At 47.7% G+C, this 21,582-nt stretch overlaps 1 protein-coding gene and 1 non-coding gene across 3 annotated transcripts; both read right to left on the bottom strand.

The window, feature by feature from the left end:
• Nucleotides 1-4,037: 4,037 nt before the first annotated feature.
• On the bottom strand, nt 4,038-9,072 carry GIP (gastric inhibitory polypeptide). 2 transcript variants are annotated; one of them, XM_045182127.2, is made up of 6 exons: nt 9,015-9,072; nt 8,062-8,161; nt 6,704-6,850; nt 6,100-6,189; nt 5,080-5,181; nt 4,038-4,154 (listed from the first exon to the last, which is right to left on the bottom strand). In XM_045182127.2, the coding sequence occupies exons 2-6, from the start codon at nt 8,142-8,144 to the stop codon at nt 4,145-4,147; spliced, it is 432 nt and encodes a 143-aa protein (XP_045038062.1). In that variant the 5' UTR covers nt 8,145-8,161; nt 9,015-9,072; the 3' UTR covers nt 4,038-4,144. The 2 variants fall into 2 exon arrangements, with proteins under 2 accessions (XP_045038062.1, XP_045038063.1); XM_045182128.2 differs by lacking the exon at nt 4,038-4,154 and having other exon boundaries at nt 5,076-5,181.
• A 9,005-nt stretch (nt 9,073-18,077) lies between these two features.
• On the bottom strand, nt 18,078-18,184 carry LOC112316613 (U6 spliceosomal RNA). The gene has a single exon (XR_002976016.1). It is a non-coding gene; the product is annotated as a U6 spliceosomal RNA (small nuclear RNA).
• Between the last annotated feature and the right edge of the window lie 3,398 nt (nt 18,185-21,582).

The following is a 21,582-nucleotide window of genomic DNA, read 5'->3' as shown; positions in this document are numbered from 1 at the left end:
TGTTTCTCTCCCTCTCTTTCTCCCTCCCTTCCCCTCTCTCTAAAAGTAAATAAGTAAAATCTTCTTGAAAGAGAGAGAAGAGAGAGAGAGAGAGAGAGAGAGAGAGAGATCGATATCGTAGCTGTGAGCTCTATGAGCCTGGGTCCCTGAGGATTTCGTGGAGCAAGATTGTTACACCAGCCCTGGGCTGCCTGCCTTTGGATGTTTACAAGAAAGAGAAATGTTCTGTCTTGCTAAAGCCGCTGTTACTTTGTGTTTTTCTGTTATTTGAGGCGGAATATAATGTTAATGGATGCAAGGGCCAAGCCTGAAACAATCATTCAGTGTTTCATAATCGTCCTTCAGTTCATTCTCATACACACCCTCAGACACGATGCTCCGATTGCATAAGCCTCCTCGTACACGAACTTTCTCAGACTTGATTTGTCCCCCTCAGCAGATGCTAGCCTTCTCAGACCCCGCCCTTGTACATGCTGATCTCCTCCAATATGCCTACCCACCCCTTTCTGTAAAAACCACACTAGTCTCATACTGATACACTGACCCCGTGTCCTCATTCTCCTCCTACACCACGCCCTGACATGAAAACTTGGTCCTTTAAGTACACACTGACACCATCTAGACACGCCTGCTTCATTTGTCACTTTTTGACTCCCACTGTATGACTCCTTCAGATGCATAAGCTGATCCCTCACTCACACCCATGACCTCAGACTTCTCTATTCGCACCCTCAAATGCACACACATACCTGCTCCCTTAGGCACAGACGCTGGCCCTTGACAAACGTCGTTGCCACCCTCAAGCAGACGTGCTCATTCCCTTGTTCAGACACATTTGTTCTCCTTGATAATTTTAGAGAAATTACACCAACCAGTAATGTGCTGGTAAATGTTTAACAACCACCTCTCTAGGTGGGAAGGGAGGAGCTCTGATTTATAACATTTGCTGATTTCCTTGGTATAAATCCTCTAACCATGGCCAATTTCAAGCTATCCATGGTTTTACAACATGCTCTCAAAATTCCTGACAGTTTGCCGGTGGCTCTCAGAAGCACTCTGCTACAGTACACCATGAATGCTGATGATCACCGAGGCCCTCCTTGCTTTCGGTGACTCACTGGCCTTCTGGCAAGGTGGCTAAGAGCACAGGTTTTTAATTGTCTGCTTCGAGGAGGCAGTGGAGTGCATGGTTAACAGCTATTGTGGTTTCATTGTCTGAAAGGGTTGTGATGAAGCTTTAAATGAGATCACCGTGACTTTTTTAAGTGATGTTTATAAATTTGAACAACAAAAAACAAACAAAAAACTTCGAAAGCTGAAAAAATGTTTATGAAAGACTGAGCACAGCCCCGGGCACAGGTGTCCGGCCCAGGATGGCTATGCATGCGGCCCAACAAAATTATAAATTTACTTAAAACTTTTTTTTTTTTTTTTTGCTCATCAGTTTTCATTAGTGTTTGTGTATTTAATGTGTGGCCCAAGACATCTCTTCTCCTTCCAGTGTGGCCCAGAGATGCCAAAAGGTTGGACGCCCCTGGAGTACTATCTGGATACACCAAGGTTACGGGGTGTGACCCTTGTCAGGGCGCATGCAGGAAGCAACCAATGAATGCCTAAATGAGCGGAAAAACAGATCAATGTTTCTCTCCCTCTCTCTCTCTCTCAAAAATTCAATAAATTTTTTAAAATTTAAGAAAGCACAACGCCTGCCCCGTAGCAAGAACACTGTACAAAATTTTTTTTAAATAACCCTTTCTGATTTACTGGCTCCAGAGACACCCCAAGACTCCAGAAGTATAGATCCAAACTTCTCTGCAAGCCCGGCAGTTCTATCATGAAGGATCCCACCCTTTGAACAAAGGCATGCTCTAAATTATGTGGCACGTGCTCTTAGGGCTCCAGGAGTCTGGAGGAGAGGAAACCAAGTATGTCAGAGCTGGAAGGGGTGGCAAACCGGCAGTCCTCAGGCAAATTCAGCTCTCTAAAGAGTTTTGTTTGGCACAAGAATGCTTTTAGGAGAGCGTGTCTCTTCCATTTTCACATCCCCATCCTTGCCATTGTCTTACACCCTCCCCATTTTGCTCATTTATGTTACTGGCCCAGACCTTCAGCCATCCAGCTTGCCACGCTCTGATTTTAAAATAATACCCTTGTGTTTTTAAACTGAAGTTTAGGTGCATGAATAATAATGACAAAAGTTAGCCCTGGCCAATGTGGCTCTGTTGATTGGAGCGTCGTCCCATAAACCAAAAAGTCATGGGTTCCATCCCAGGTTGGGGCACATGCCTGGGATGCAGGTTCGGTCCCTGGATGGGGCATGTACAAAAGGCAACCAATCGATGTTTCTCTCCCTCTCTCTCCCCTCCTTCCCTTCTCTGTAACGTTGATAAGCATGTCCTCAGCTGAGGATTAAAAAAATAAATAAATAAAGCCCTGACGGGTGTGGCTCAGTTGGTTGGGCGCTGTCCCACAAAGTGAAATGTTGCCAGTTCAATTCCTGGGCAGGGCACATGCCTGGGTAGCAGGCCAGTCCCCAGCTGGGGTGCATACAAGAGGCAACTGATTGATGTTTCTCTCAGAAACACATATCTCTCTGCCTCTCTTTCTCCCTTCCTTCCCCCTCTCTAAAAATAAGTAAATAAATGAAATTTAGAAAATAAATAAAAAATAATAACAAAAGTTAACCTTTATCGACCACTTTATGCCATACGTTATCTTAATACTTACTTTAATCCTATGAGGTGGATACTTTTTAATCTTCTTTTTAAAGACAGAAAGCTGAGCATAGGAGAGAGAAGAAACTAACTTGCTAAGTCACAGAGCTAGTAAGTGATTGGAATCTAGGTGTGTTTGACTCCAGTCTCCCCTAGGTGACTAGATCAAGGGGAGACAGGGAGGACATTCCAGGAAAAGACCCAAGCAAGGGGAAGAAGGCACTTCTGCAGACCCGGGGCATTGGGAGGAGGCAGCCGGCTGGGGTGGGAAGGCTCTGAACACAGGGAGATAAAGGCATTGACTTTTGGATGAATTGAGTTTGCCCACGTCCCTCCACCCCCACTACTATCATCCTAGCGTAAACCTGGGACCCTGCAGGAGCCTCTGTGCTGCTCCCCCACGCTCATCCCTGCACATTTCAGTATAATTCTTACTGTCACCAGTGTGACTGTTTGGGAATGCAAATAGATCCTCTCTGAATCGCCCCCTGCTTAAAACCTTTCAGGGACTTGTCTTTGCACTGAGGATAAAATTCAAAAGCTTTAAACATAGTCTCCAGCCCTGGCTGGTGTGGCTCAGTGGACTGAGTGCTGCCCTGCAGACCAAAGAGTTCCTGGTTCAATTCCCAGTCAGGGCCCATGCCAGGGTTGCAGGCCAGGTCCCCGGTTGGGGGCACGTGAGAGGCAACCACACATTGATATTTTTCCCTCTCTCTCTCCCCCTCCTTTCCCCTCTCTCTAAAAATAAATAAACAAAATAGAAACATGGTCTTTAAAGCCCTGCCTCTGCCCACCTGTCCAGCCTCTACTTGTCCTGTTCTCCCCATTGCCCATTTTGCTGTAGTAATAACACCTTAATGCTAATATGTATTAAGGTTCCACTCATCCTTTGGCCATTTTTATCCTTCAGATCTTATTTAGCTTACATGTCATTTTCTCCAGAAGGCCCTCCTGACTCCCCACTCCATCTAGAGAAGGTTTCTCTGGCCTTTCTCACAGCAACCTCATCTTTCTTCCCCTAACTTAGTACGTTATGTGATTGTTGCGTTTGTGTGTTTAAAGATCAATGTCTATCTTCATCACTAGACTGTACCCCCCCCCCAGGGACAAGGATTGTCTGTTTCCCTCGGTGCTGGGCACCCAGTGTCTAGCACAGCCCCTGCTTATGGTAAGTTTCCAGCACGTGTAGAGTAAGTAGGTGGATTAGCAGATGGGTAAGAGCCACATCTTCTGTTCCTTGCGTGCAGCACACACAGACAAACATCCTGTTTGTGCTCAGCAGACATTTGAGTAGATATTGACAAGAAGCCTAAAGATTTATTTCAGCTTAAACTTTATTGGTTTGGCTTCTCTCGGGTGCCCAGGAGTGAGGCTGAGGCAGGAGCTGAGTACATGAAGGGCAGAGTCCAGTTCTGAGCTGGGTTAGTCAGTCACTGAAACCTGTGGGGAGCGGAGAGAGGAGGGGAAGAGGTAGAGAGGAGGGCAGTTATCAGCGTGGAGTCAGCAAAGTGGATTTCCCCTGGGCCCCGCCAGAGGTGACCTGCTCCCACCTCCAAATTACTTTTTTAAGTATAAATAGACAAAACGATACAAAAAAAAAAAAAAAGCACAGAGACTGTCACCCACCTACCTCCCTATGGACATTTTCTCATCCTCTCTTCTCTGTTGTCCTGGTCACACTCCTCTCCCCCTTCTCATCCTCTTACAGGAAGTCCTCCCACATTTGTTCCCTCCATCCTTCTCTACCTCCCTAGCACCAAAGTCGAAATGTATTCTGATTGAGCATCCTGTCTCACCCTTCAGGTGGCCTGGGTCTCTCCATGGTATTTAGCAATCCCTTTCTTCTAGAACATAATAGATTGAATAGATGCCCTTCCTAGCTAGTGGGGTGCTTAAGAACCATTGAGTCCAGTAGCAGCTACAGAGAAGGGCAACGTGCCTCCAGCTATATGGTTCCATCTCTGGGGAGGCGCCACGGCTCAAGGGTACAGAGGGAAAGCTCTACCCTTGAACAGAGGAAACAGGGTGGGCAGGTGTGCCCGGTGGGCAGGGGAGGTGAGAGCAGCACCTCACTTGGAGGAAGTTGAGGAAGAAGTGCAAGCAGTCATAATAGTTGCCAACATCGCTGAATTCTCATTACTCTACAGATGTTGCTCTCAGCTTTTACCTTGCATTTTCTTACTTAAAACCCGCAACAGTCCTATGAAGTGGTTTAAATAGCCCCGATTTTCATGAAAACACCGAGGGTCAGAGAGTCTAAGAATTTGCCAGCACATGTTAAGGTGAAGATCTGAACCTGTGTCTGATCCAATCGCTCAAGCTGATAACCACGTGCAAGACAGCCCAAGCCTCCCGACTCTACTACCTGAGCCTGCAGAGCTCAGTCTGGTCCACCATCCAGGCCAGCAGCTCTTGAATCAGTAAGTTCTTCAGTAAATCTTCATCACTGGGCTTTTTGGGTAGGGAGCTGCAAAGGAGAAAGCCTCAGGCAGGCCGCCTTCGCCTGGGCCCCACCCAGAGAGAGTAAATACAGGGACTGGGACTCCAGGGGGGAGCTGGGGGTGGGGGAGGGAGTCAACACAGCTGCCACTCAGCTTTCAAGCTCCAACCCATCTGTCTGCCAGGGAGCAGTCCCTTCAGTACAGGCAAAGCCCAGCAGCACTCCGGTGGGGTGCGTGCAGCCCCTCTACCTCTGCAGGGATCCCAGAATGCATCCCGAACCCCCAAGAGATTATTTGGTGAATATGTACTCCTTTCTTTTTTTTAATTTGTATTTGAAAGAGAGAGAGAGGGGAAGGGGGAGAGAGAGAGAAACATCCCTTTGTCGTTCCACTTATTTATGCATTCACTGGTTGAGTGTTGCATGAGCCCTGACTGGGGATTGAACCAGGAGCCCGCCTGGGTGTGTTGAAACAACACCCTAACCAACTGAGCTATCCGCCAGGGCAACATTCACTCTTCACAGTGATCTGTGCCACAGATTCCTCAGCTTTCTCAGAGAGGGGTAACTGAATTTAGGAGACTGGCCATGGGCAGGAGGGTCCCTGTTCCATAAATATCCTTCTTGATATGTGGCAGGGAGAAGTGGGAAAGCTGGTTCCTGAGGTCTCTTTCACTGTCCCTCTCCTGCACGCTCACTAAGTCATCAATCTTAGAAACCCTGGTCCCCAAACTCCTCCCAGGACCCCACCCCCATTCCTTCCAGGCCGCTCCCTTAAGCTTAGGCTGACCTCCAAGTGTTCAGTGAAGACCCCTCTTTGAACTCCGAGTGGAAGGGGCTGCTTATCTGGGGCCTGGCCCTACTCTGGAGTCTGGGAGAGGGAACAATGAGGTGGGGGTGGGTCAGGAGGCCCCACACCCCTCCTTCCCCTGTGGGCTGACTCACCCCTGCTGCTCCCTGGCCTCCTTCTTCCTGTTAGATTGATGGGCCAGCTCTAGGGCCTGGGCCTCCCTCTGAGTGAGGCTGTGTTTCCAGCTGTTAAGATAAAGATTAGGGAGTGGGTGGAGGAACAGAGGGTACCTCTCCCTTCACTCAACCTCCCCACTACTCATCTTCTGCTGCCAGTGAACAGCTTTCCAGAACCTACCGTGCTGACCAAACAGCAGGGCGTGGACAGATTTGGCAAAGAGAAGGAAGTAGGATGAAGGCAGTTCATTCTATTTCCAAAGTCCGAAGGGGCCGCCACCAAAAACTCATTGGCAGCCAGCCCCTCAGTTCCCCTGCCTTCATCCCCAGCCTTCTGGAAATCTCCGGTGAGCCCTACCATCTTCACCGCCCCCGTCCCCCAGGTGAAGATCGGGGAAAGTTGCCCTAGTCCTGCCCCCAGACAGGACTGCGGCCCGAATCGGGGCCGCCATGCTGTCCAGCTCCCTGTCATCGTCTAAGTGAAAGGCGCCACCTGGAGCTGTGCACGGCCACGTAGGGTCCCTGGCCTGACTCGGGAAGGCAGAAGGAGGCACGGGACGGAGGGGCCTGCACAGCGACTCACTCGTTCCTCTTCCCCCTCTGCGCCAGCAGCCAGTTGACAAAGTCCTGTTGGCGGATCTTGTCCATGGCGATACTGTAGTCACTGATGAAAGTCCCCTCGGCGTACCTGCGGCCTCGAGGTCCGGAGCCTCTGCCCTTGGTGTGGAATCTGAGGGGTGGGGAGGGGAGAGACATAGAAACCAGGATGCCATGAAGGGGTAGGGGGTGCAGGGAATCACAAGGCCGGCGTGAATGACTGTCTCTGACCAGAGGCCAACATCTGAAAACAAGCCAGCGCATTTCTTGGGACTCCGTTTTTATGAAGACACCCTCTTATCCATGTATTAAGCTGCTTGGACTTCATTTTCAGCTTACGGGCCCACTTCCTGTGTCCTCGGTGTGTGTGTGGCTCTGGCTTCTGGGCGAAGAGGGATCAGGGGGACCCCCTTATCCCAAAGAACTGAATCACAGTTCCCTCCTCGACTTCCCTTGCCCCCGCCACACCTGGCTGAGGTCTTTGGTCCCCAGTCAGTGTTAACAATAGTGAGCTCTTACACGTGAGTCAGGGCCTCTAACAGCCCTCTAACACACACTCGTTTAATCCTCACAATGCCGCCAGCGGGGAGACACTATCCATACCCCCTCTTGTGAATGAGGAGACCAGGGCACAGAGAGATTAACGTAGCACACAGCACAGGTGGCAGATCCAGGATTTACCCCCAAGTGGTCTGGGCCCAGGTCTATGTTCTTAACTTCTCCATGACACTGTCTCTCCTTGCACATGTTTCTGACAGCCGTGTCTCAAATTTACATCACTGAATTTACACAAGCGTGCGGCTTGTCCTTGCATCCGAGAATGCCCAACTCTTTACTGGGATAGGTCTCTGTTGGTCCCCCAAACATGGAGCCCCCTGCCATGCTCATTCCTAACACTCTCAGCTTCTCCTAAGTACTCACAACAGTTTGCAAGGTGCCTAGGCGGTTCTTTGTTCTGCCCTTGGGCCTGTACGCTCCTCGAGGGCAGGCAGCCCTTGTGGGCCACTCTTCAAATGTGTGCCCCCTCCTGGCGCCCAGGGAGTCCGCTATAAAATTTGATCAAATGCATACATAAATGAATGGTTAAGGGAGCTACCGTCACCTACTTCAGACACAGCCACTGAGAAGTCCTTCCAGAGGTCTAACCACAATCTCTCCCGCTGCGACAGTAGCTCACCGTAAATATTCTGTCCTCACTCTGCACTCAGACTCTCTGGCCGATTTTTCCCTGGAGCTTCTCTCCTCTTGGCCTGGGATTCCTTCCGATCTCATGCCTCCCTTGAAAGCCAGGAGCCAGTCATCCCCAACCCCCTTCCTGGAGGGCCCCTCCCTCCTCACCCCTACCTGGAATGACCCTCTTCTTTATCTCCTAGCACCATGGCCAGGAGCAGGGACACCAGCAGCAGAGAGATCTTCATGGCCAGCATCTTCCAAGGGTTATTTCCTGAGCGGAGAGAGAACAGGACCAGGATGAGGGGCAAGCACTGTGCTGAGGGAGCAGCCAGCCAGGCAATGCACTGCTGGCACCTCAGAGCCTGTGGGGGTCCTCAAAGCCGGGGACACTGAGCCCTGGGGTTTGGAGCTTTTCTGTGGCTGGAGCAGGGTGTCTGTTAGGGTGGGGAGTGCAGGGCATGACAGTCAGTAACTACAGGAACAAGGGGTCTGCCCGGGAGCTGAGCCTTCTTGCTGTTTTGTTTTGAAGTGCAGTCTGAGTGGGGTGGGAGGGGGCAGTGGGGAAGAGATCCAGGCAGAAGAAGGCAGCAAAGGCGGGTGTGCCTGGACAGCCCCCCTTCCCGGCTTCCAGCAGCCAGACATCACAGGCATGTGGTTTGGCAAGATTCTCCACCCCCCACCCCCCAGCCCTCCAAAGTTCATACCAGCCAGCCTTCCAGCTCTCTTGTCACCTAAATCATCACAGCCCTCTTGCCCTAAGTGAAGAGCACACGTAGAACCATCCCTCTCTCCCCTTGTCAGACTTTATTATCTGGACTCAGGGAAATTCTTTCTCAAGTCCGACCCCTCTACGGAGGGCGTGCCGCACTTTGTCCAGGGGGTCTTTGACAGAGATGAAGAGCAGTAAGGAGCCTTCCCCCCAAGCCCCAGAGCCAGGCTGAAGATGGGTGGGCTGCCAGACCTCATCTTCCTGCCTTTGTCACCTGGGTGTTAAAGGAACCATCACCCCCCACCTTCTTATTTCTTACATAGAGGGAAAGAAAGTGAGATGCACGGTGCTGAGCACCTCAGGGGTGCACAGGCGCACCTCTCCCCAGTGTCCCCTGTCCCAGCTGCTCTCTCACCAGATGTCCTTTCCAGCTCTTCCAGGACAGGATGGGGGTCTCTTCCTCCCAACTTTGGCCCTTTGGAGCGTGCCTCATGGAGTCGGCAGCGCCTCCTTTATATCCTAGTATCACAAACCCTCTGATTAGCTTAAAAGCATCTTATCTCAAGAAATTAAGCCCACAGCTCCTGCCACATTAAGTCCATTTTACACGTAATAAAGTTTCCCTTTCCAGCTGAACTGTGCTAATTGGTGATTAACATTTGGGTATTTCCAGCTGCTATCTGGGCCTGCCTGTGGGTAGGGACCTTAAGTGCCCCTTTTTACTCCCCCTCCTCCCTTTGGAGCACAGGGCCCAGTGTTCTTCTACCCCCACTTCTCTCACTGGTGCCCTTCATCAGGAAGGATGCCCTTGGTGAGGGCAGATTTGGGTAAGACGACACTAGCTGGGGAAGGGGACACTCCCAAAGACCATGGGCTACTTCTGGGTGGCAGAGGGTAGAGCTGCAGTCGTTCGAACCCCAGCTCTGGAGAGTGGCCTACAGCTTCGGCAATGTGGCGATGGGCCTACTGGGATATCTAGGAGGGTGTCCCGCTGGCTGGGGAGAGACTGGAAAATAAGAGGGCAGTGGGTTGCGGGAACCTGAAGAACAGAGGTTCCCTGGTGGTAGCTGGGTGAACTGAGAACTTACACTCCAACTGTTTGCCTTCTTAGGGGATGGATAGAGTAGAGAAAAGAGGCACATTCACACCTGGAAACTCTGAGGGGGATGGAGCAGCTACAGCTCTACTTATCCATGAAGGTTTTTGAGATCCAATGGCATCTCTTCAAATGCCCTCCTCTCCTATACGGGAGAGGCCTCTAGTCCTGTCCCTGCCGGCAGACTGGGGGCCCCTGAGGTCGTGCTGTGCCTGTCTATATCAGCTGGAGGGCTCTCCAGGGCTGGGGCTTGGTTCCCAGGATCATAGTGGGGGCTCTCTGAGAGCAGGGGCGTGAACCAGGGGCTATATCTTCCCCATCCTACAGAGGCTTCCTGAGTCTTAGGGCTGGGCCTGCCCCTCAGACGGGGAGACCCATGGGGGTGCTCCCTTGGCCTTGCTCCAAGTGTGTGCTGCACGGCTCTGTCCGCAGGGGCTCTCAGTCTGGAAGGCACAGGGCAGAGACTGCATCTTTGGTAGACCCTCAAAGCCTTCTTCCCAGGCTCTCCATTCACCACTTGCCATGGATACTTTTAACCATAAACAACCAATCTCCTGGCAATTTAGACTCTTCTCGAGAAGAGCAGGCATGAACCAAGCCAACAAAAGCAATTGGGTGTTGGGGGGTGGGGAACTGCAACCAAACTCTTGCTCTGCCTCTTAGCTCCATGGCCTATTAAAGGCCACTTTCTTTCCAGGTGAACTCCCCAGCCTAGGAGCAGCTTCAGCATGAAATTAAGTGCTTGTGTGGGATGAGAGGTAACTGGACCAGGAGGGCAACTCACCTCTGCTTCCTAGAAACCTTGACCGCCCACCACCTATTTTTCACCATGTGGAAAAACTTCTCACTGGGCGGCTTCTCCAAACTGCATCTCCCAGCTACGAACGGGCAGCGATTAGACATCCATTCAGATCTGGCCTCCAAAGGGCATATGGGGGCTGCTTGTGGTCCTGCTTCCGGTTGATGCACACAGCTGATGGGCTAAGAAGGGTGTGTCCAAACCCTGGAGGCACAGGGTCTCCAAGGAGGTGGACATCGTTCTCTGCTCTGCTGCCAAACCAGAGTCAAGGAAGATTCTGTGATAGGTTTGGCAGCTCTGTGGGTTTGTTTTGGGGTGTGGGCTGCTCAAAAGTCCAGTTTTGGTCTAAGTCCCCACCTACCCCATCTTGGAGGAGACCTCTCTGCAGCCCCCCTCCCTGTTTCCCTTTGATCTCTGGCTCCCACGCTGTGCAGTAGAGAGCACAGACTAGGGAGAACGTGGCCTGGGCCCTGGGGGAGAGAGGGTTGTGGGGAAGACCAGCTGAGATCAGAGAAAATGCCAAACTTCCAGGGGAACTCACAGCTCCCCACCCCACCCCCAGGGCATATTGGGAGGCCAGGAAATGGCAAATGTGGCCTTGAGAAGTTTCTGGGCATCAAAGGGGCTTTTAGGACTTGATCAAAATTGCTCAATAAACCCCACTGGCATCTTAGCCAACCCACTCATGCCTTGAGGAGAGGTGTGTCCTGGTGTGCAGAACTCACTCGGTGCAGGGCGGGAGGGAGTGAGGACGGGGAGCTCAGGAGGTGGCAGAGCCCGAGTCTACTGCAGAGAACTTCCAGCATGTGAGGGGCAGAGAGGACCCCTCCAAGGAGCCCAAAGCCCAGAGTCAAGAGCTGATGGCCCAGACAGTTGGAGAGACTTAGAGGTGGGGGCGGGGATGTCTGAGGAGCCCTGGAAGTCAAGGAATGTGTGCAGGGAAGAGGCAATGGAAGGACTGTTGCAAGAGAACCCAGGGACCTGATTCTCACACCCTGCTGGCTTCTTAATTGAAGCCCCAGAATGAGAGCGGGAACAGCAGGAAAGCCTTTGGGGTTTGCTGAGTCTACCAGCTCCAGGTGGTGAGTCACCAGGCCGCCATCCCCCACTCCCACCCCATGGCCTGCAGGACCACCGCAGACATTCCAGGCCCAGCTCTGCAGCCAGGCCGGGGTGACTCAGGCGCTGGCTGCAGCCTCTCGCAGTGGACTCTGCTTTTGAAGTTCAGTTGGTCTTCAAGCTCACTGACTGACTCAGAAGTCAGAATTCTCCTCTGATCTCTCTTAACACAGGTGGCAGATTTATTTTCCTCCTTCATAGGAGACAAGAGGTGACAGGAACCTCACAAATTTTGTTGAGTCATCTGGCCTATCTGGATTCTTAGGACTACCTGTAACTTTCCTCCCCAGTCACATCACAAACGCAGCCACGGTTGCAAACATTCTCGCCTACCCCAGCCCCAGCCCCACTCAGGTAAAGATAGACACTTTCCAGAACGATCTTCAAGAAAGAATATACCACCCCCAGCCTCTCTTGGCCATCTGCTCCAAGGGATCAGTTTGGAAGCCCCCTCTCAGTTCTAACTCCAATCCCTCTTGCTGTTTTCAAAGGCTATTTTGTTTGCTTTTGTTTGTCAAGAAAAGAGCTCAGTTCTTAGTTGCAGCCTAATCCATGGGAGGGGAAACCCAGTGAAGAGTTAGAACTGGGAGGGGTTGCCAAAGGCTCTTACTTCCAGGGAGGGAAAGAATTGGTGATGCATTTAGGATAAAAGGCCAAAGGCCTGGGACTCCCAGAGAGAGCAGCATTCTTAAGCCCGTCTCTGTTCCAGGGGGGAGTACGACCCACAGAAAGGAGGTGGTGAAAGGGAGGGCTTTCCTTCCCTCCTGTTTGCACCGGGATATGAAGGAAGGAGCGGTTTCCAGGGTCCCCAGTGAACACTCCCCTTGCGCGCACACACGCACACAGATTCCTGCAGTGGGTCTGGGGAGGGCCTTCTGCAACCCTCATTTTAGAGGGATGAGTAGTAAGATTCCAGCCTCAACGCCACCGTCTCTGCACTCCTGAGTAATGTTTAACTTCAGGCAAAGCCCTTACTCACTCGGAGCCTTAGCTTGCCTAACTCTAAATTGGGAATAAGGAAACAAATCTACTCTGCCTACCTCGCAGGTAAGTGTGAAGTTATTGTGTCTTGTTAATTTGAAGGTCCGGGGAGTGTTGGCTGGTGGTTTTCTTTGGAATGATCTCCTCCACTTCCCTCTAAGGTGAGAATTAAATAAGATGAAATAATAAAGCTGGCTGACTCAGCCCAGCACCTGGCACAGGGAAGGCTGTGAAGTTCCATAGGAGGAGCAAGGGCTTGGGGACAGACTCACCTACGCTAGTAAGGTGATTAGAGCAATTCGTTCTGTGCTTCAGTTTGCCTTTCTGTAAAATGGAGGAGGTAACAGTTCCTATCTCAAATAATGGATTTAGGGAACATGGATACTTAGAAGATACATTGTGTTACATTATATCTTGATACATTAGTTACTTTTTGCTGCATAACAAATGATTCTGAATGTCAGCAGTTTAAAACAAGGAACATTCATTATCTCACACAGTTTCTGAGGCTCAGGAATCTGGGAGTGGCTTAGCTAGGTGGTTCTGGCTCCCGTCTCTCCTGAAGTTGCAGTGAACTATCAGCTGAGCTGCAATCTCAGAAGATTTGTCCCGGGCTGTAGATCACCTTCCCAGCTCACTCCTGCGACTGCTGACTTCTCCCCCGGGCTGCTGCCCACGGGGCTTCTTCCCCTAGAGCAAGGGCAGGCACCTAGATGAAAGCCTAAATGTCTTTTAAAACCTAAATCCAGATGTGACCATTACTTCAACTATATGGTATGGGTCATGCAGACCAACTCTGGGATAATGTGGGATGGACTACGCAGGAGCCAGAGATCCTTGGGGGCCACCTGAGAGGTTGGTTACCACATACAGAGGGAGGTAAAAGTAGGTTTAAGCTGTGAGTACCTAAAATAGAGAGTTAATAAAGCTATCGTAATAATCATAACCTGCATATCGTTTTCCATAAGAACAACTGTAAACCTCCTCTTGCCCGCCCCTGGGTAATCAGCCCTAAAAAGTGTTGACCATCCTTGTGATTATTATAGAAGATGCTAGATTCATTAAACATTTCTTCTCATTTCCATAAAAATCTGGCCGTTGAAAATCTATTTATCTTAGTCTCTTTCTCTCTGTAAGAGTGGGAACTGAGATGCTTTTGGATCCTGAGAACGCACAGAGCCAGTAACTTCTCCGATATTTCGCAGAGTAGAGGTCAGGCTGCCGCACTCCGAGAGGGCACCGGGTGGCTAGGCAGCAAATGCTGCATGGGACATACTTATACTAAAAAAAAAAAAATTTAAATGGTTGTTTGTCTGAAATTCAAATTCAACTAAACGTCCTGTATGTTATTTACCAAATCTGGCAACTGTACATGGAAAGCCTTTTGAAATCCCAATACCTCGGTGCCGTTCCCAGAGTCGTTGGTCTGGAGGTTTTTTAAACCTTTCACTTGGGAACAATTTAAAACTTACAGGGAAGTTGCAAAAATAATACTGAGAACTCCAATATACCCACATATTCAACAATTTTTAACATGTTGCTACTTACATTACATCTTCCTATTACCTGCCTTCTCAGCATTTGAGAGTAGACTGCGTACATCGTGTTTCTTTAACCACTTAGTATTTTCCTGTATATTTCCTCAGAACAGAGATACTCATTTACATAACCACCATAAGTACAATTCTACAATTCAAATGGGTAACCTTGGTATAAAGCCTATCGTTCACATTACAATTCTTTTCGATTGTCCCAATAATGTCCTTTAGGGTATTCCCCTCCATTGTTAGATGTCATTTTCATTTACTCAGTTTCTCAGCCTTTTTTCCCACGGCGCTGACACTTACGCTGTAGCATGCTTCTCAGGTTGGGTTTGTCTGGTGTTTCTTCCAAATTCGATTCAGGTTTTGCATCCTGGCCAGAAACCTAGAAAAACGAAGGCGTGCCCTTGTCACGGTATCCCACCCGGAGGAACTGGGTGTCTGCCTGCCTGTGATTGATGGCCGTTGTGATCACCCAGCCAACGTTTTGTTGAATTTTCCCACTGTATAGTTATAACTTTTCTCCCTGTAACTAATAAGCCATGTTCAGAGAGACGCTTTAAAATTTTTTTAAGTTGGTTTTAGGGACTAAGAGGAAGGGGAGTGGAGAGAGAGAGAGGGAGGAGAGAGGGAGGGAAACATCAATTTGTTGTTTGACTTATACATTCGTTGGTAGGTGGGGTTTTTTTTTTTTTAGAAAGAGAGAGGGGAAGGGAGGGAGAACGAGAGGGAGAGAAACACTGATGTGGGGGAGGTACATCACTTGGTTGCCTCTTGCTGCATGTCCCCAAGTACAGCCAGGCATGTGCCCTGACTTGTGAATCAAACCAGTGACATTTTGGTTCTCAGGCCAGCACTCAGTCCACTAAGCCACACCAGCCAGGGTCATTGGTTGATTCTTGTATGTGCCCTGACTGGGGATCAAACCCACAGCCTTGGTGTATGGGGACCATGCTCTAACCAACTGAGCTACCCGGCCAAGGCAGGGAGACGCTTTTAGACAATGCAAATACCTTTTTCCTGGTCAGACTTCCCCCACCCTCAGCTATATTTAACAACCACTGATGATTCTTGCTTGAACCCATCTTTATTATGGTCATGGAAAATGGTCGTTTTCCAGTTCCCTCCACAGTACTGAGATTTTAAAACAGCACCTTTGAGGAATAACTGACACGTAATTAACTGCACACATTTAATTTAAAGTGTACAGTTTAGCCCTGGCTGGTGTAGCTCAGTGGATTGAGTGCAGGCTGCGAACCAAAGGGTTGTCAGTTCAATTCCCAGTCAGGGCACATGCCTGGGTTGCGGGCCAGGTCCCCAGTGGAGGCCACATAAGAGGCAAGCACACATTGATGTTTCTCTCCTTCTCTTTCTCCCACCCTTCTCCTCTTTCTAAAAATAAATAAATAATTTTTTTTTTAAAAAAGGAAAGGTCATCTCATTCACTCCTTCACTTAAAAAAAATAAAGTGTACAATTTGACTTGTGTTCTCTCCCATGAAACCATCACTACAGTTTAGATAGTGAAATAATCTGCCACCCTCAAAAGTTTCCTAGAGCCCCCCTCTCCTATCATTTAGGTAGTTGCTAGTTGGGGTGTTACAAATTAAGCTGCTATGAATATTTGTGGACACCTCTCTCTCTCTCTCTCTCTCTCTCTCTCTCTCTCTCTCTCACACACACACACACACACACACACACACAGACACACACACACACATTTTAATCCTAGACAGAGGACATTCTTTTTCATTGAGTTTATGGAGAGAGGAAAGGAGAGAGAGAGAGAGAGATGAGAGAGAGAAGCGTTGACTGAACCGGGGATCGAACCTGCAAGCTTTTGGTCTACCAGCTGGTGCTATGACAAACTAAGCCACATTGGTCAGGGCGACATATGCTTTTCTTTTTCTTGGGTAAATCTCTAGGACTGGAGTATGTTTAACTTTTTAAGGAACTGCCAAAGTGTTCTCCTAAGTGGTGGTAACATTTTGCATTCCCACCAGCGGTATAAAAATTCCAGTTCCTCCACAGTCTTGCCAAAACTGAGTGTGGTCAGTCTTTTTTCAGCTTTAGCTATTCTCATAGGTCTGTATTTGTATCTCATTGTGATTTTAATTTGCATTTCACTGATGACTACTGATATCAACTATTGTTTCATGGGCTTATTTGCCATCTCTATACCCCTGTTGGTGAAATATATGTTCAAACGTTTTGCCCTTTTTTTTGGGGGGGGGTTATTTATTTTTTGTTACTGAGTTTTGAGATTTGGGATACAAGTCTTTCATCAGATACATGATTTACAAATATTTCCTCCCAGCCTGTGGCTTTTCTTCTCATTCTCTTAGCAGTATCTTTTGCGGAACAAAAGTTTTTCAAATTTTGATGATGTCCAATTTACGAATTCAGCTTTTTATGAGGGTTGTGTGTGCGTGCGTGTGTGACCTCTGAGACGTCGTGCCTAGCCCAAGTTCACAATGGTTTTATCCTAGAAGTCTTAGAGATTTTGGTTTTATGGTTAGTTATATGACCTAAATGGTTACAGTTAGGTATATGATTGAGTTAATTTTGTGTATAGAATGGAGTATGGGAAGAAATTTGTATTTGTGCCTATGAATATCTCAGTGTTCCGGCACTATGTGTTAAAAAGAGTATCCTTCCTCCATTGAGTTGTCTTTACATTTTTTGTACAAACTGTGATGTATGTATGGGTGGATTAGGGTTTTCAAATGCTCCATTGGTATAAAGGCAAGAGCCCAGACCCGGGGTCCAGGCAGAGTTGACCTACACAGTAGAAATAATGACACTACCCACCTCAGGGCATCTCCTACAATTTACAAAGTTCTCCCTCTGCCTTCTCTGCCCTCCTGCCAGGACATGTACTAGAACGGGAAAGCTGCTCTTGAGTGATGTTTTTCTTTTCTTTTTTTAAAAAAATGTTATTGTTATTCAATTACAGTTGTATGCCTTTTCTCCCCATCCCTCCACCCCACTCCAGCCGAACCCCCCTCGCTCCCCCACCTCCACCCTCCCCCTTGATTTTCTCCATGTGTCCTTTATAGTAGTTCCTGTAATCTTTTTTTTTATATTAAAAATATTTTTGGTCCTGGCCAGTGTGGCTCAGTTGGTTGGAGCGTCGTCCCGTAGACCAAAGGTTGCAGGTTCCGTTCCCAGTCGGGGCGCGTGCCCGGCTGCAGATTCGACCCCCTGTCGTGGTGTGTATGAGAAGGTGACCAGCGGATGTTTCTCACATTGATGTTTCTCACATTGATGTCTCTCTCTCTCAGCAGTGAAAACATCCTGGGGCGAGGATTAAACACATATATACTCACATTTCCCGTGGCCGGTGGCTCATTTGGCTGGAACGCCATCACCATGCACCAAAAGGTTGTGGGTTTGTTTGATTCCTAGTCAGGGCCCACGCCTAGGTTGCGGGTTCTGTCCCTGGTTGGGAGGCCACCGTGGACGTCTCTCTCTCTCTTTCTCTCCCTCCCTCCGGTCTTCTCTCTTTGAAATCATCGAATCAATGATCATATCCTCAGGTGAGGATTAAAACATTTTTTTAATTAAAATTTTTTGAAAAGATATTAAACAGTTTTTAAAATTTTATTAATTGATTTTAGAGAGAGCGGAAGGGAGAGAGACTGATTTGTTGTTCCACGTATTTTTGCACTCATTCGGTGCCTCCTGTAGGTGCTCTGACTGGGGATCAAACCCACAACCTTGGCGTATAGGGACAATGTGCCAGCAGATGGAGTACCTGCCAGAGCAAACATATTTTTTCCAGTTACAGCTATGTTTTATTAGTGTCAGATGCACAGCATAGTGGTTAGACAATCACATACTTTACAAAGTGTTCGCCCTGATGTTTCCGTACCCAACTGGCACCACACTTAGTTATCACAAAATTATTGACTATATCTCCCACACTGTCCTTCACATCCCCCCAAATATGGAGCGCTTTACGATTTAGCGTGCCCTCCCTGTGTAGGGTCCGTGCTAATCTTCTCTGCATCGTTCCAGTTTTAGTACACGTGCTGCCAAAATGGGCCCTTGAGTCATGTTTTGCAAACAAACGCTTAGAATCCCAGGGTTCTAAGAGGGAGGGAAGGAAGGTGTAATGGGCACCGCGGTCTCCATGAGCTATTTGCAGGCAGTTAGACGTCTACCACAGATCAGACATTTGCTCCTGGCAAGGCGGCTTGGGCAAATTCTGCTTCAAGTGCCTTTGCTTTTGGTGGGAGCAGCGTCACCTCTTGCCACTTGTGTAGAGCGGGAGCTCTGCTTAGATGCCTACGTTTCAAGTACGCGCGCGGTGTGTTACTACTTGAGCAATGGAATTTTTTGATAGGCAAGATTTTTCAAAACATTGGCCTCATCGAGAAATAATAAAGGAGATCTCAGGGGCTGAAAATAATGGAAATCACTCACAGAAACAAAGCAACTCGGATCCTGCCCTGTGTTTTCCGACGTTTCCCCAGCAAGAGCCTCCCAGACTGATGAAGAAGAGTGGGCTTCAGCCTTGCAGGGCACCCGTGAATGCCGAAGGAGATGAAAATGACTCAAACACAGGTGTTCAAAGGGAGAATGTGTCAGCAAGATCCAGGACAAACTGGGAAGGTGTGAATCTGAGTGCTTGCTTCCTGTCGTTTACCTTGCTGGTCCTAAGTTTCAGCACATGGCATCTCTGTTTATGAGGAATTCATGGGTAATTAATCGGTCCTGTAGCGAAAGTCAAGCCACGTCCATGACTGATCAGGGTGAGCTGCAGTTAACCCTCCACCCTGGGCGCTAGTGGAAGAATTTCTGGCTGCATCAAATCTTGGAACAGCGGATGATCCAGAACTATTCCTTTTTTGGCTTGTAAAGGTATCCTGGGGTGACTCATTTATTACAAAAATGTAATAGACAATCTAGAAATCTTGGAAAATATAGCAGAGTCGAGAGAGAGAAATAGACAAGGAGAGAGACAGAAATAGGGAATGGGAGAGAGAGAGAAGAACAGACAAGGAGAGAGAGAAATAGGGAATGGGGGAGAGAGAGAGGAACAGAATGTATCTATGTTCTCCAAACCAAACAGTTCCTGCTAACACTTTTTTCCAGGTTTTTATTATTTCATTTAATTTTTACGAGCTATTTCTACTTAACAAAGATAACACGTGAAAGCTTCAAGAATAAAACAACAAGTGCTCGTGCATCCACCACTCGATTAAGAACTAGAACATCCATGTCCAGCATCTTCGAAGTGCCCGTGAGACTCTGCAATCACCCCTGTGCCACTGCCCAGAATTAACCCCATTCTGGAATTTTACTCCTCATTCTCTTTCTTTTCTTTAAAGTTTAACCACTTCTGGATGCACCCCTAAACAGTATATTGTTCCGTTTTGCATATTTTGAGCTTAAATAAATAAAGGGAATCCTCACATGTATATTCAGTGTGTTTTTTGCTGGTTTGTTTTTGTCAGCATTGCGGAATTCACCCACGTCGGCGTAGGTCGCTGGAGTTCCTCCATTGTCACAGCGCACTAGGATCCGGTCGCATGGCTGTGACTGGCTCTACTTATCCGTTCTCCTGTGAATGGACATTTACGGGTTCTAAGTTTTGTTATTATACACAGTGCGGCTGTGAATATTCTTGTACACCTCTCTGGGTATTCACGCACAAGAGTTTCTGTGAGGCAATTTCTAGTCTTTTATGCACGCATCTGTCTTTTTTAAAAGATGGCTCCAATCCTATGAACTATATGTGCACAAATACTCAACTGTGTGATCTGTACTTTTTGTAAACTTCCCTCCACTTTTTTTAAAGACGTTTTTAAAAACAAATTTCATGGTTACATAATATTTTACCAGATGCCTCTGTTAAAAGTTACTGGAAAATTCCCGTTTTTAAGCATTTATATGTTTTTTTTTCTTGAGAGTGATAATTAACATGTATTTGTTTATTATCTTTTTTTGAGATTTTGAAAGGTTTTTTTTTTACCTTTTTAAATCATGGTAAAATATACATGACAACATTTTACAATTTTAACAAATTTTAAGTGTAAAATTCAATGACAGTAAGTACATTTGCTCTGTTGTGGAACTATCACATTATCCGTCTCAAGAACTTTCTCATCTTGCCAAGTTGAAACTCTGTACCCATTACACACTAACTCTCTACCCCATCTCCCCTTGCCAGCCCCTAGTAACTTCTGTCCTACTTTCTGCCCTGATGAATTTCACTGCTCTATGTAGCTCATATAAGTGCAGTTATATTATATCTGTCCTTTTGCGTCTGGCTTATTTTACTTAGCATAATGTTTTCAAGTTTCCTCTATGCTGTAACAAGTATCAGAATTTCATTCCTTTTTAAGGCTGAATAAAATGTCTTATATACTAGATTTTTGGTAGGAACGTTACTCAAAAGTACAATTTCTAAGTCAAATAGTAAGAGTTTAAAAAAAATTTTGTTGCCTGAAAATTATTCTCCCACACAGCCATATGGAATGTTTTATTTTATTATATTCTTGCTAGTAAGGAGTATTACACATTAAAAATTAAAACACCCGACTCTGCTCCTTGGCCAGGAGGCTCAGTTGATTAAACTGTCATCTCATACACCAAACAAGGTTGCAGGTTCGATTCCCAGTCAGAGCACATACCTACGTTGTAGGTTCTGTCCCTAGGCAGGGCACATATGGGAGGCAACTGATCTACGTTTCTCTCTCTCACATCAATGATTTTTTTCTCTCTCTCTCTAAAATCAATAAACTTATCCTTGGGTGAGGACGAAAAAAATAAACCACTTTGCTGTTTTTATGACCTGCTTAATTTTTGTTTTAATTTAGCTTGCTATAAAAATTTGCCGTTTTCTTGAGTGTTCATGGCTGTATCGAAACCTAGAATATTCAGTAAACATTTGCTATGGGTGGCTGGCTTTCCCAGGCATCCTGGGAGTTAGCGAGATGGAAGGCTGTCTTGGGGCGGCACTTTTGCTTTGGATGACATACCAAGTAACAAATCTTTACATGGTTAATGGGGTGCTAGCTACAATCCCAGAAAAAAAGACCCAAATAGAGTTCTTGGCAGGAGGTGCGTGTGGGCTGTGCACTCAGTTCATCATCCTGGCTTCGTAGTCAAGGGAGAGCAGGATGGCAAAGGGCTGTGCCGAGTGGCCCCGGTGGTTGCCGTTAGCTGCCTGAGACCCTAAGCTGAGAAGAAGTCCAAGGCTATATGATCAGACAGAAGGGAAAGAATGCTCACCAGTGGACACGGGGCAACAGCACTGTTGTGGGCGCCAGACTAGGGAATGACAAGCCCAGAGAGAACCCTTGGTTGTTATCCATTTAAAAAAAATAAAATATAGTTAACACACAATATAATATTAGTTTTGGTTGTGCAGCATAATTCTTCATCATTTACATACCCAATGAAGTGGTCACGGTAAGTCTAGCAACCAATTGTTCACC

Source organism: Desmodus rotundus, chromosome 9 (genome assembly GCF_022682495.2).
Source record: "Desmodus rotundus isolate HL8 chromosome 9, HLdesRot8A.1, whole genome shotgun sequence".
Lineage (NCBI taxonomy): Eukaryota > Metazoa > Chordata > Mammalia > Chiroptera > Phyllostomidae > Desmodus > Desmodus rotundus.
The sequence above is the reverse complement of the archived record's forward strand: the minus strand, read 5'-3'. Positions and strand labels throughout refer to the sequence as shown.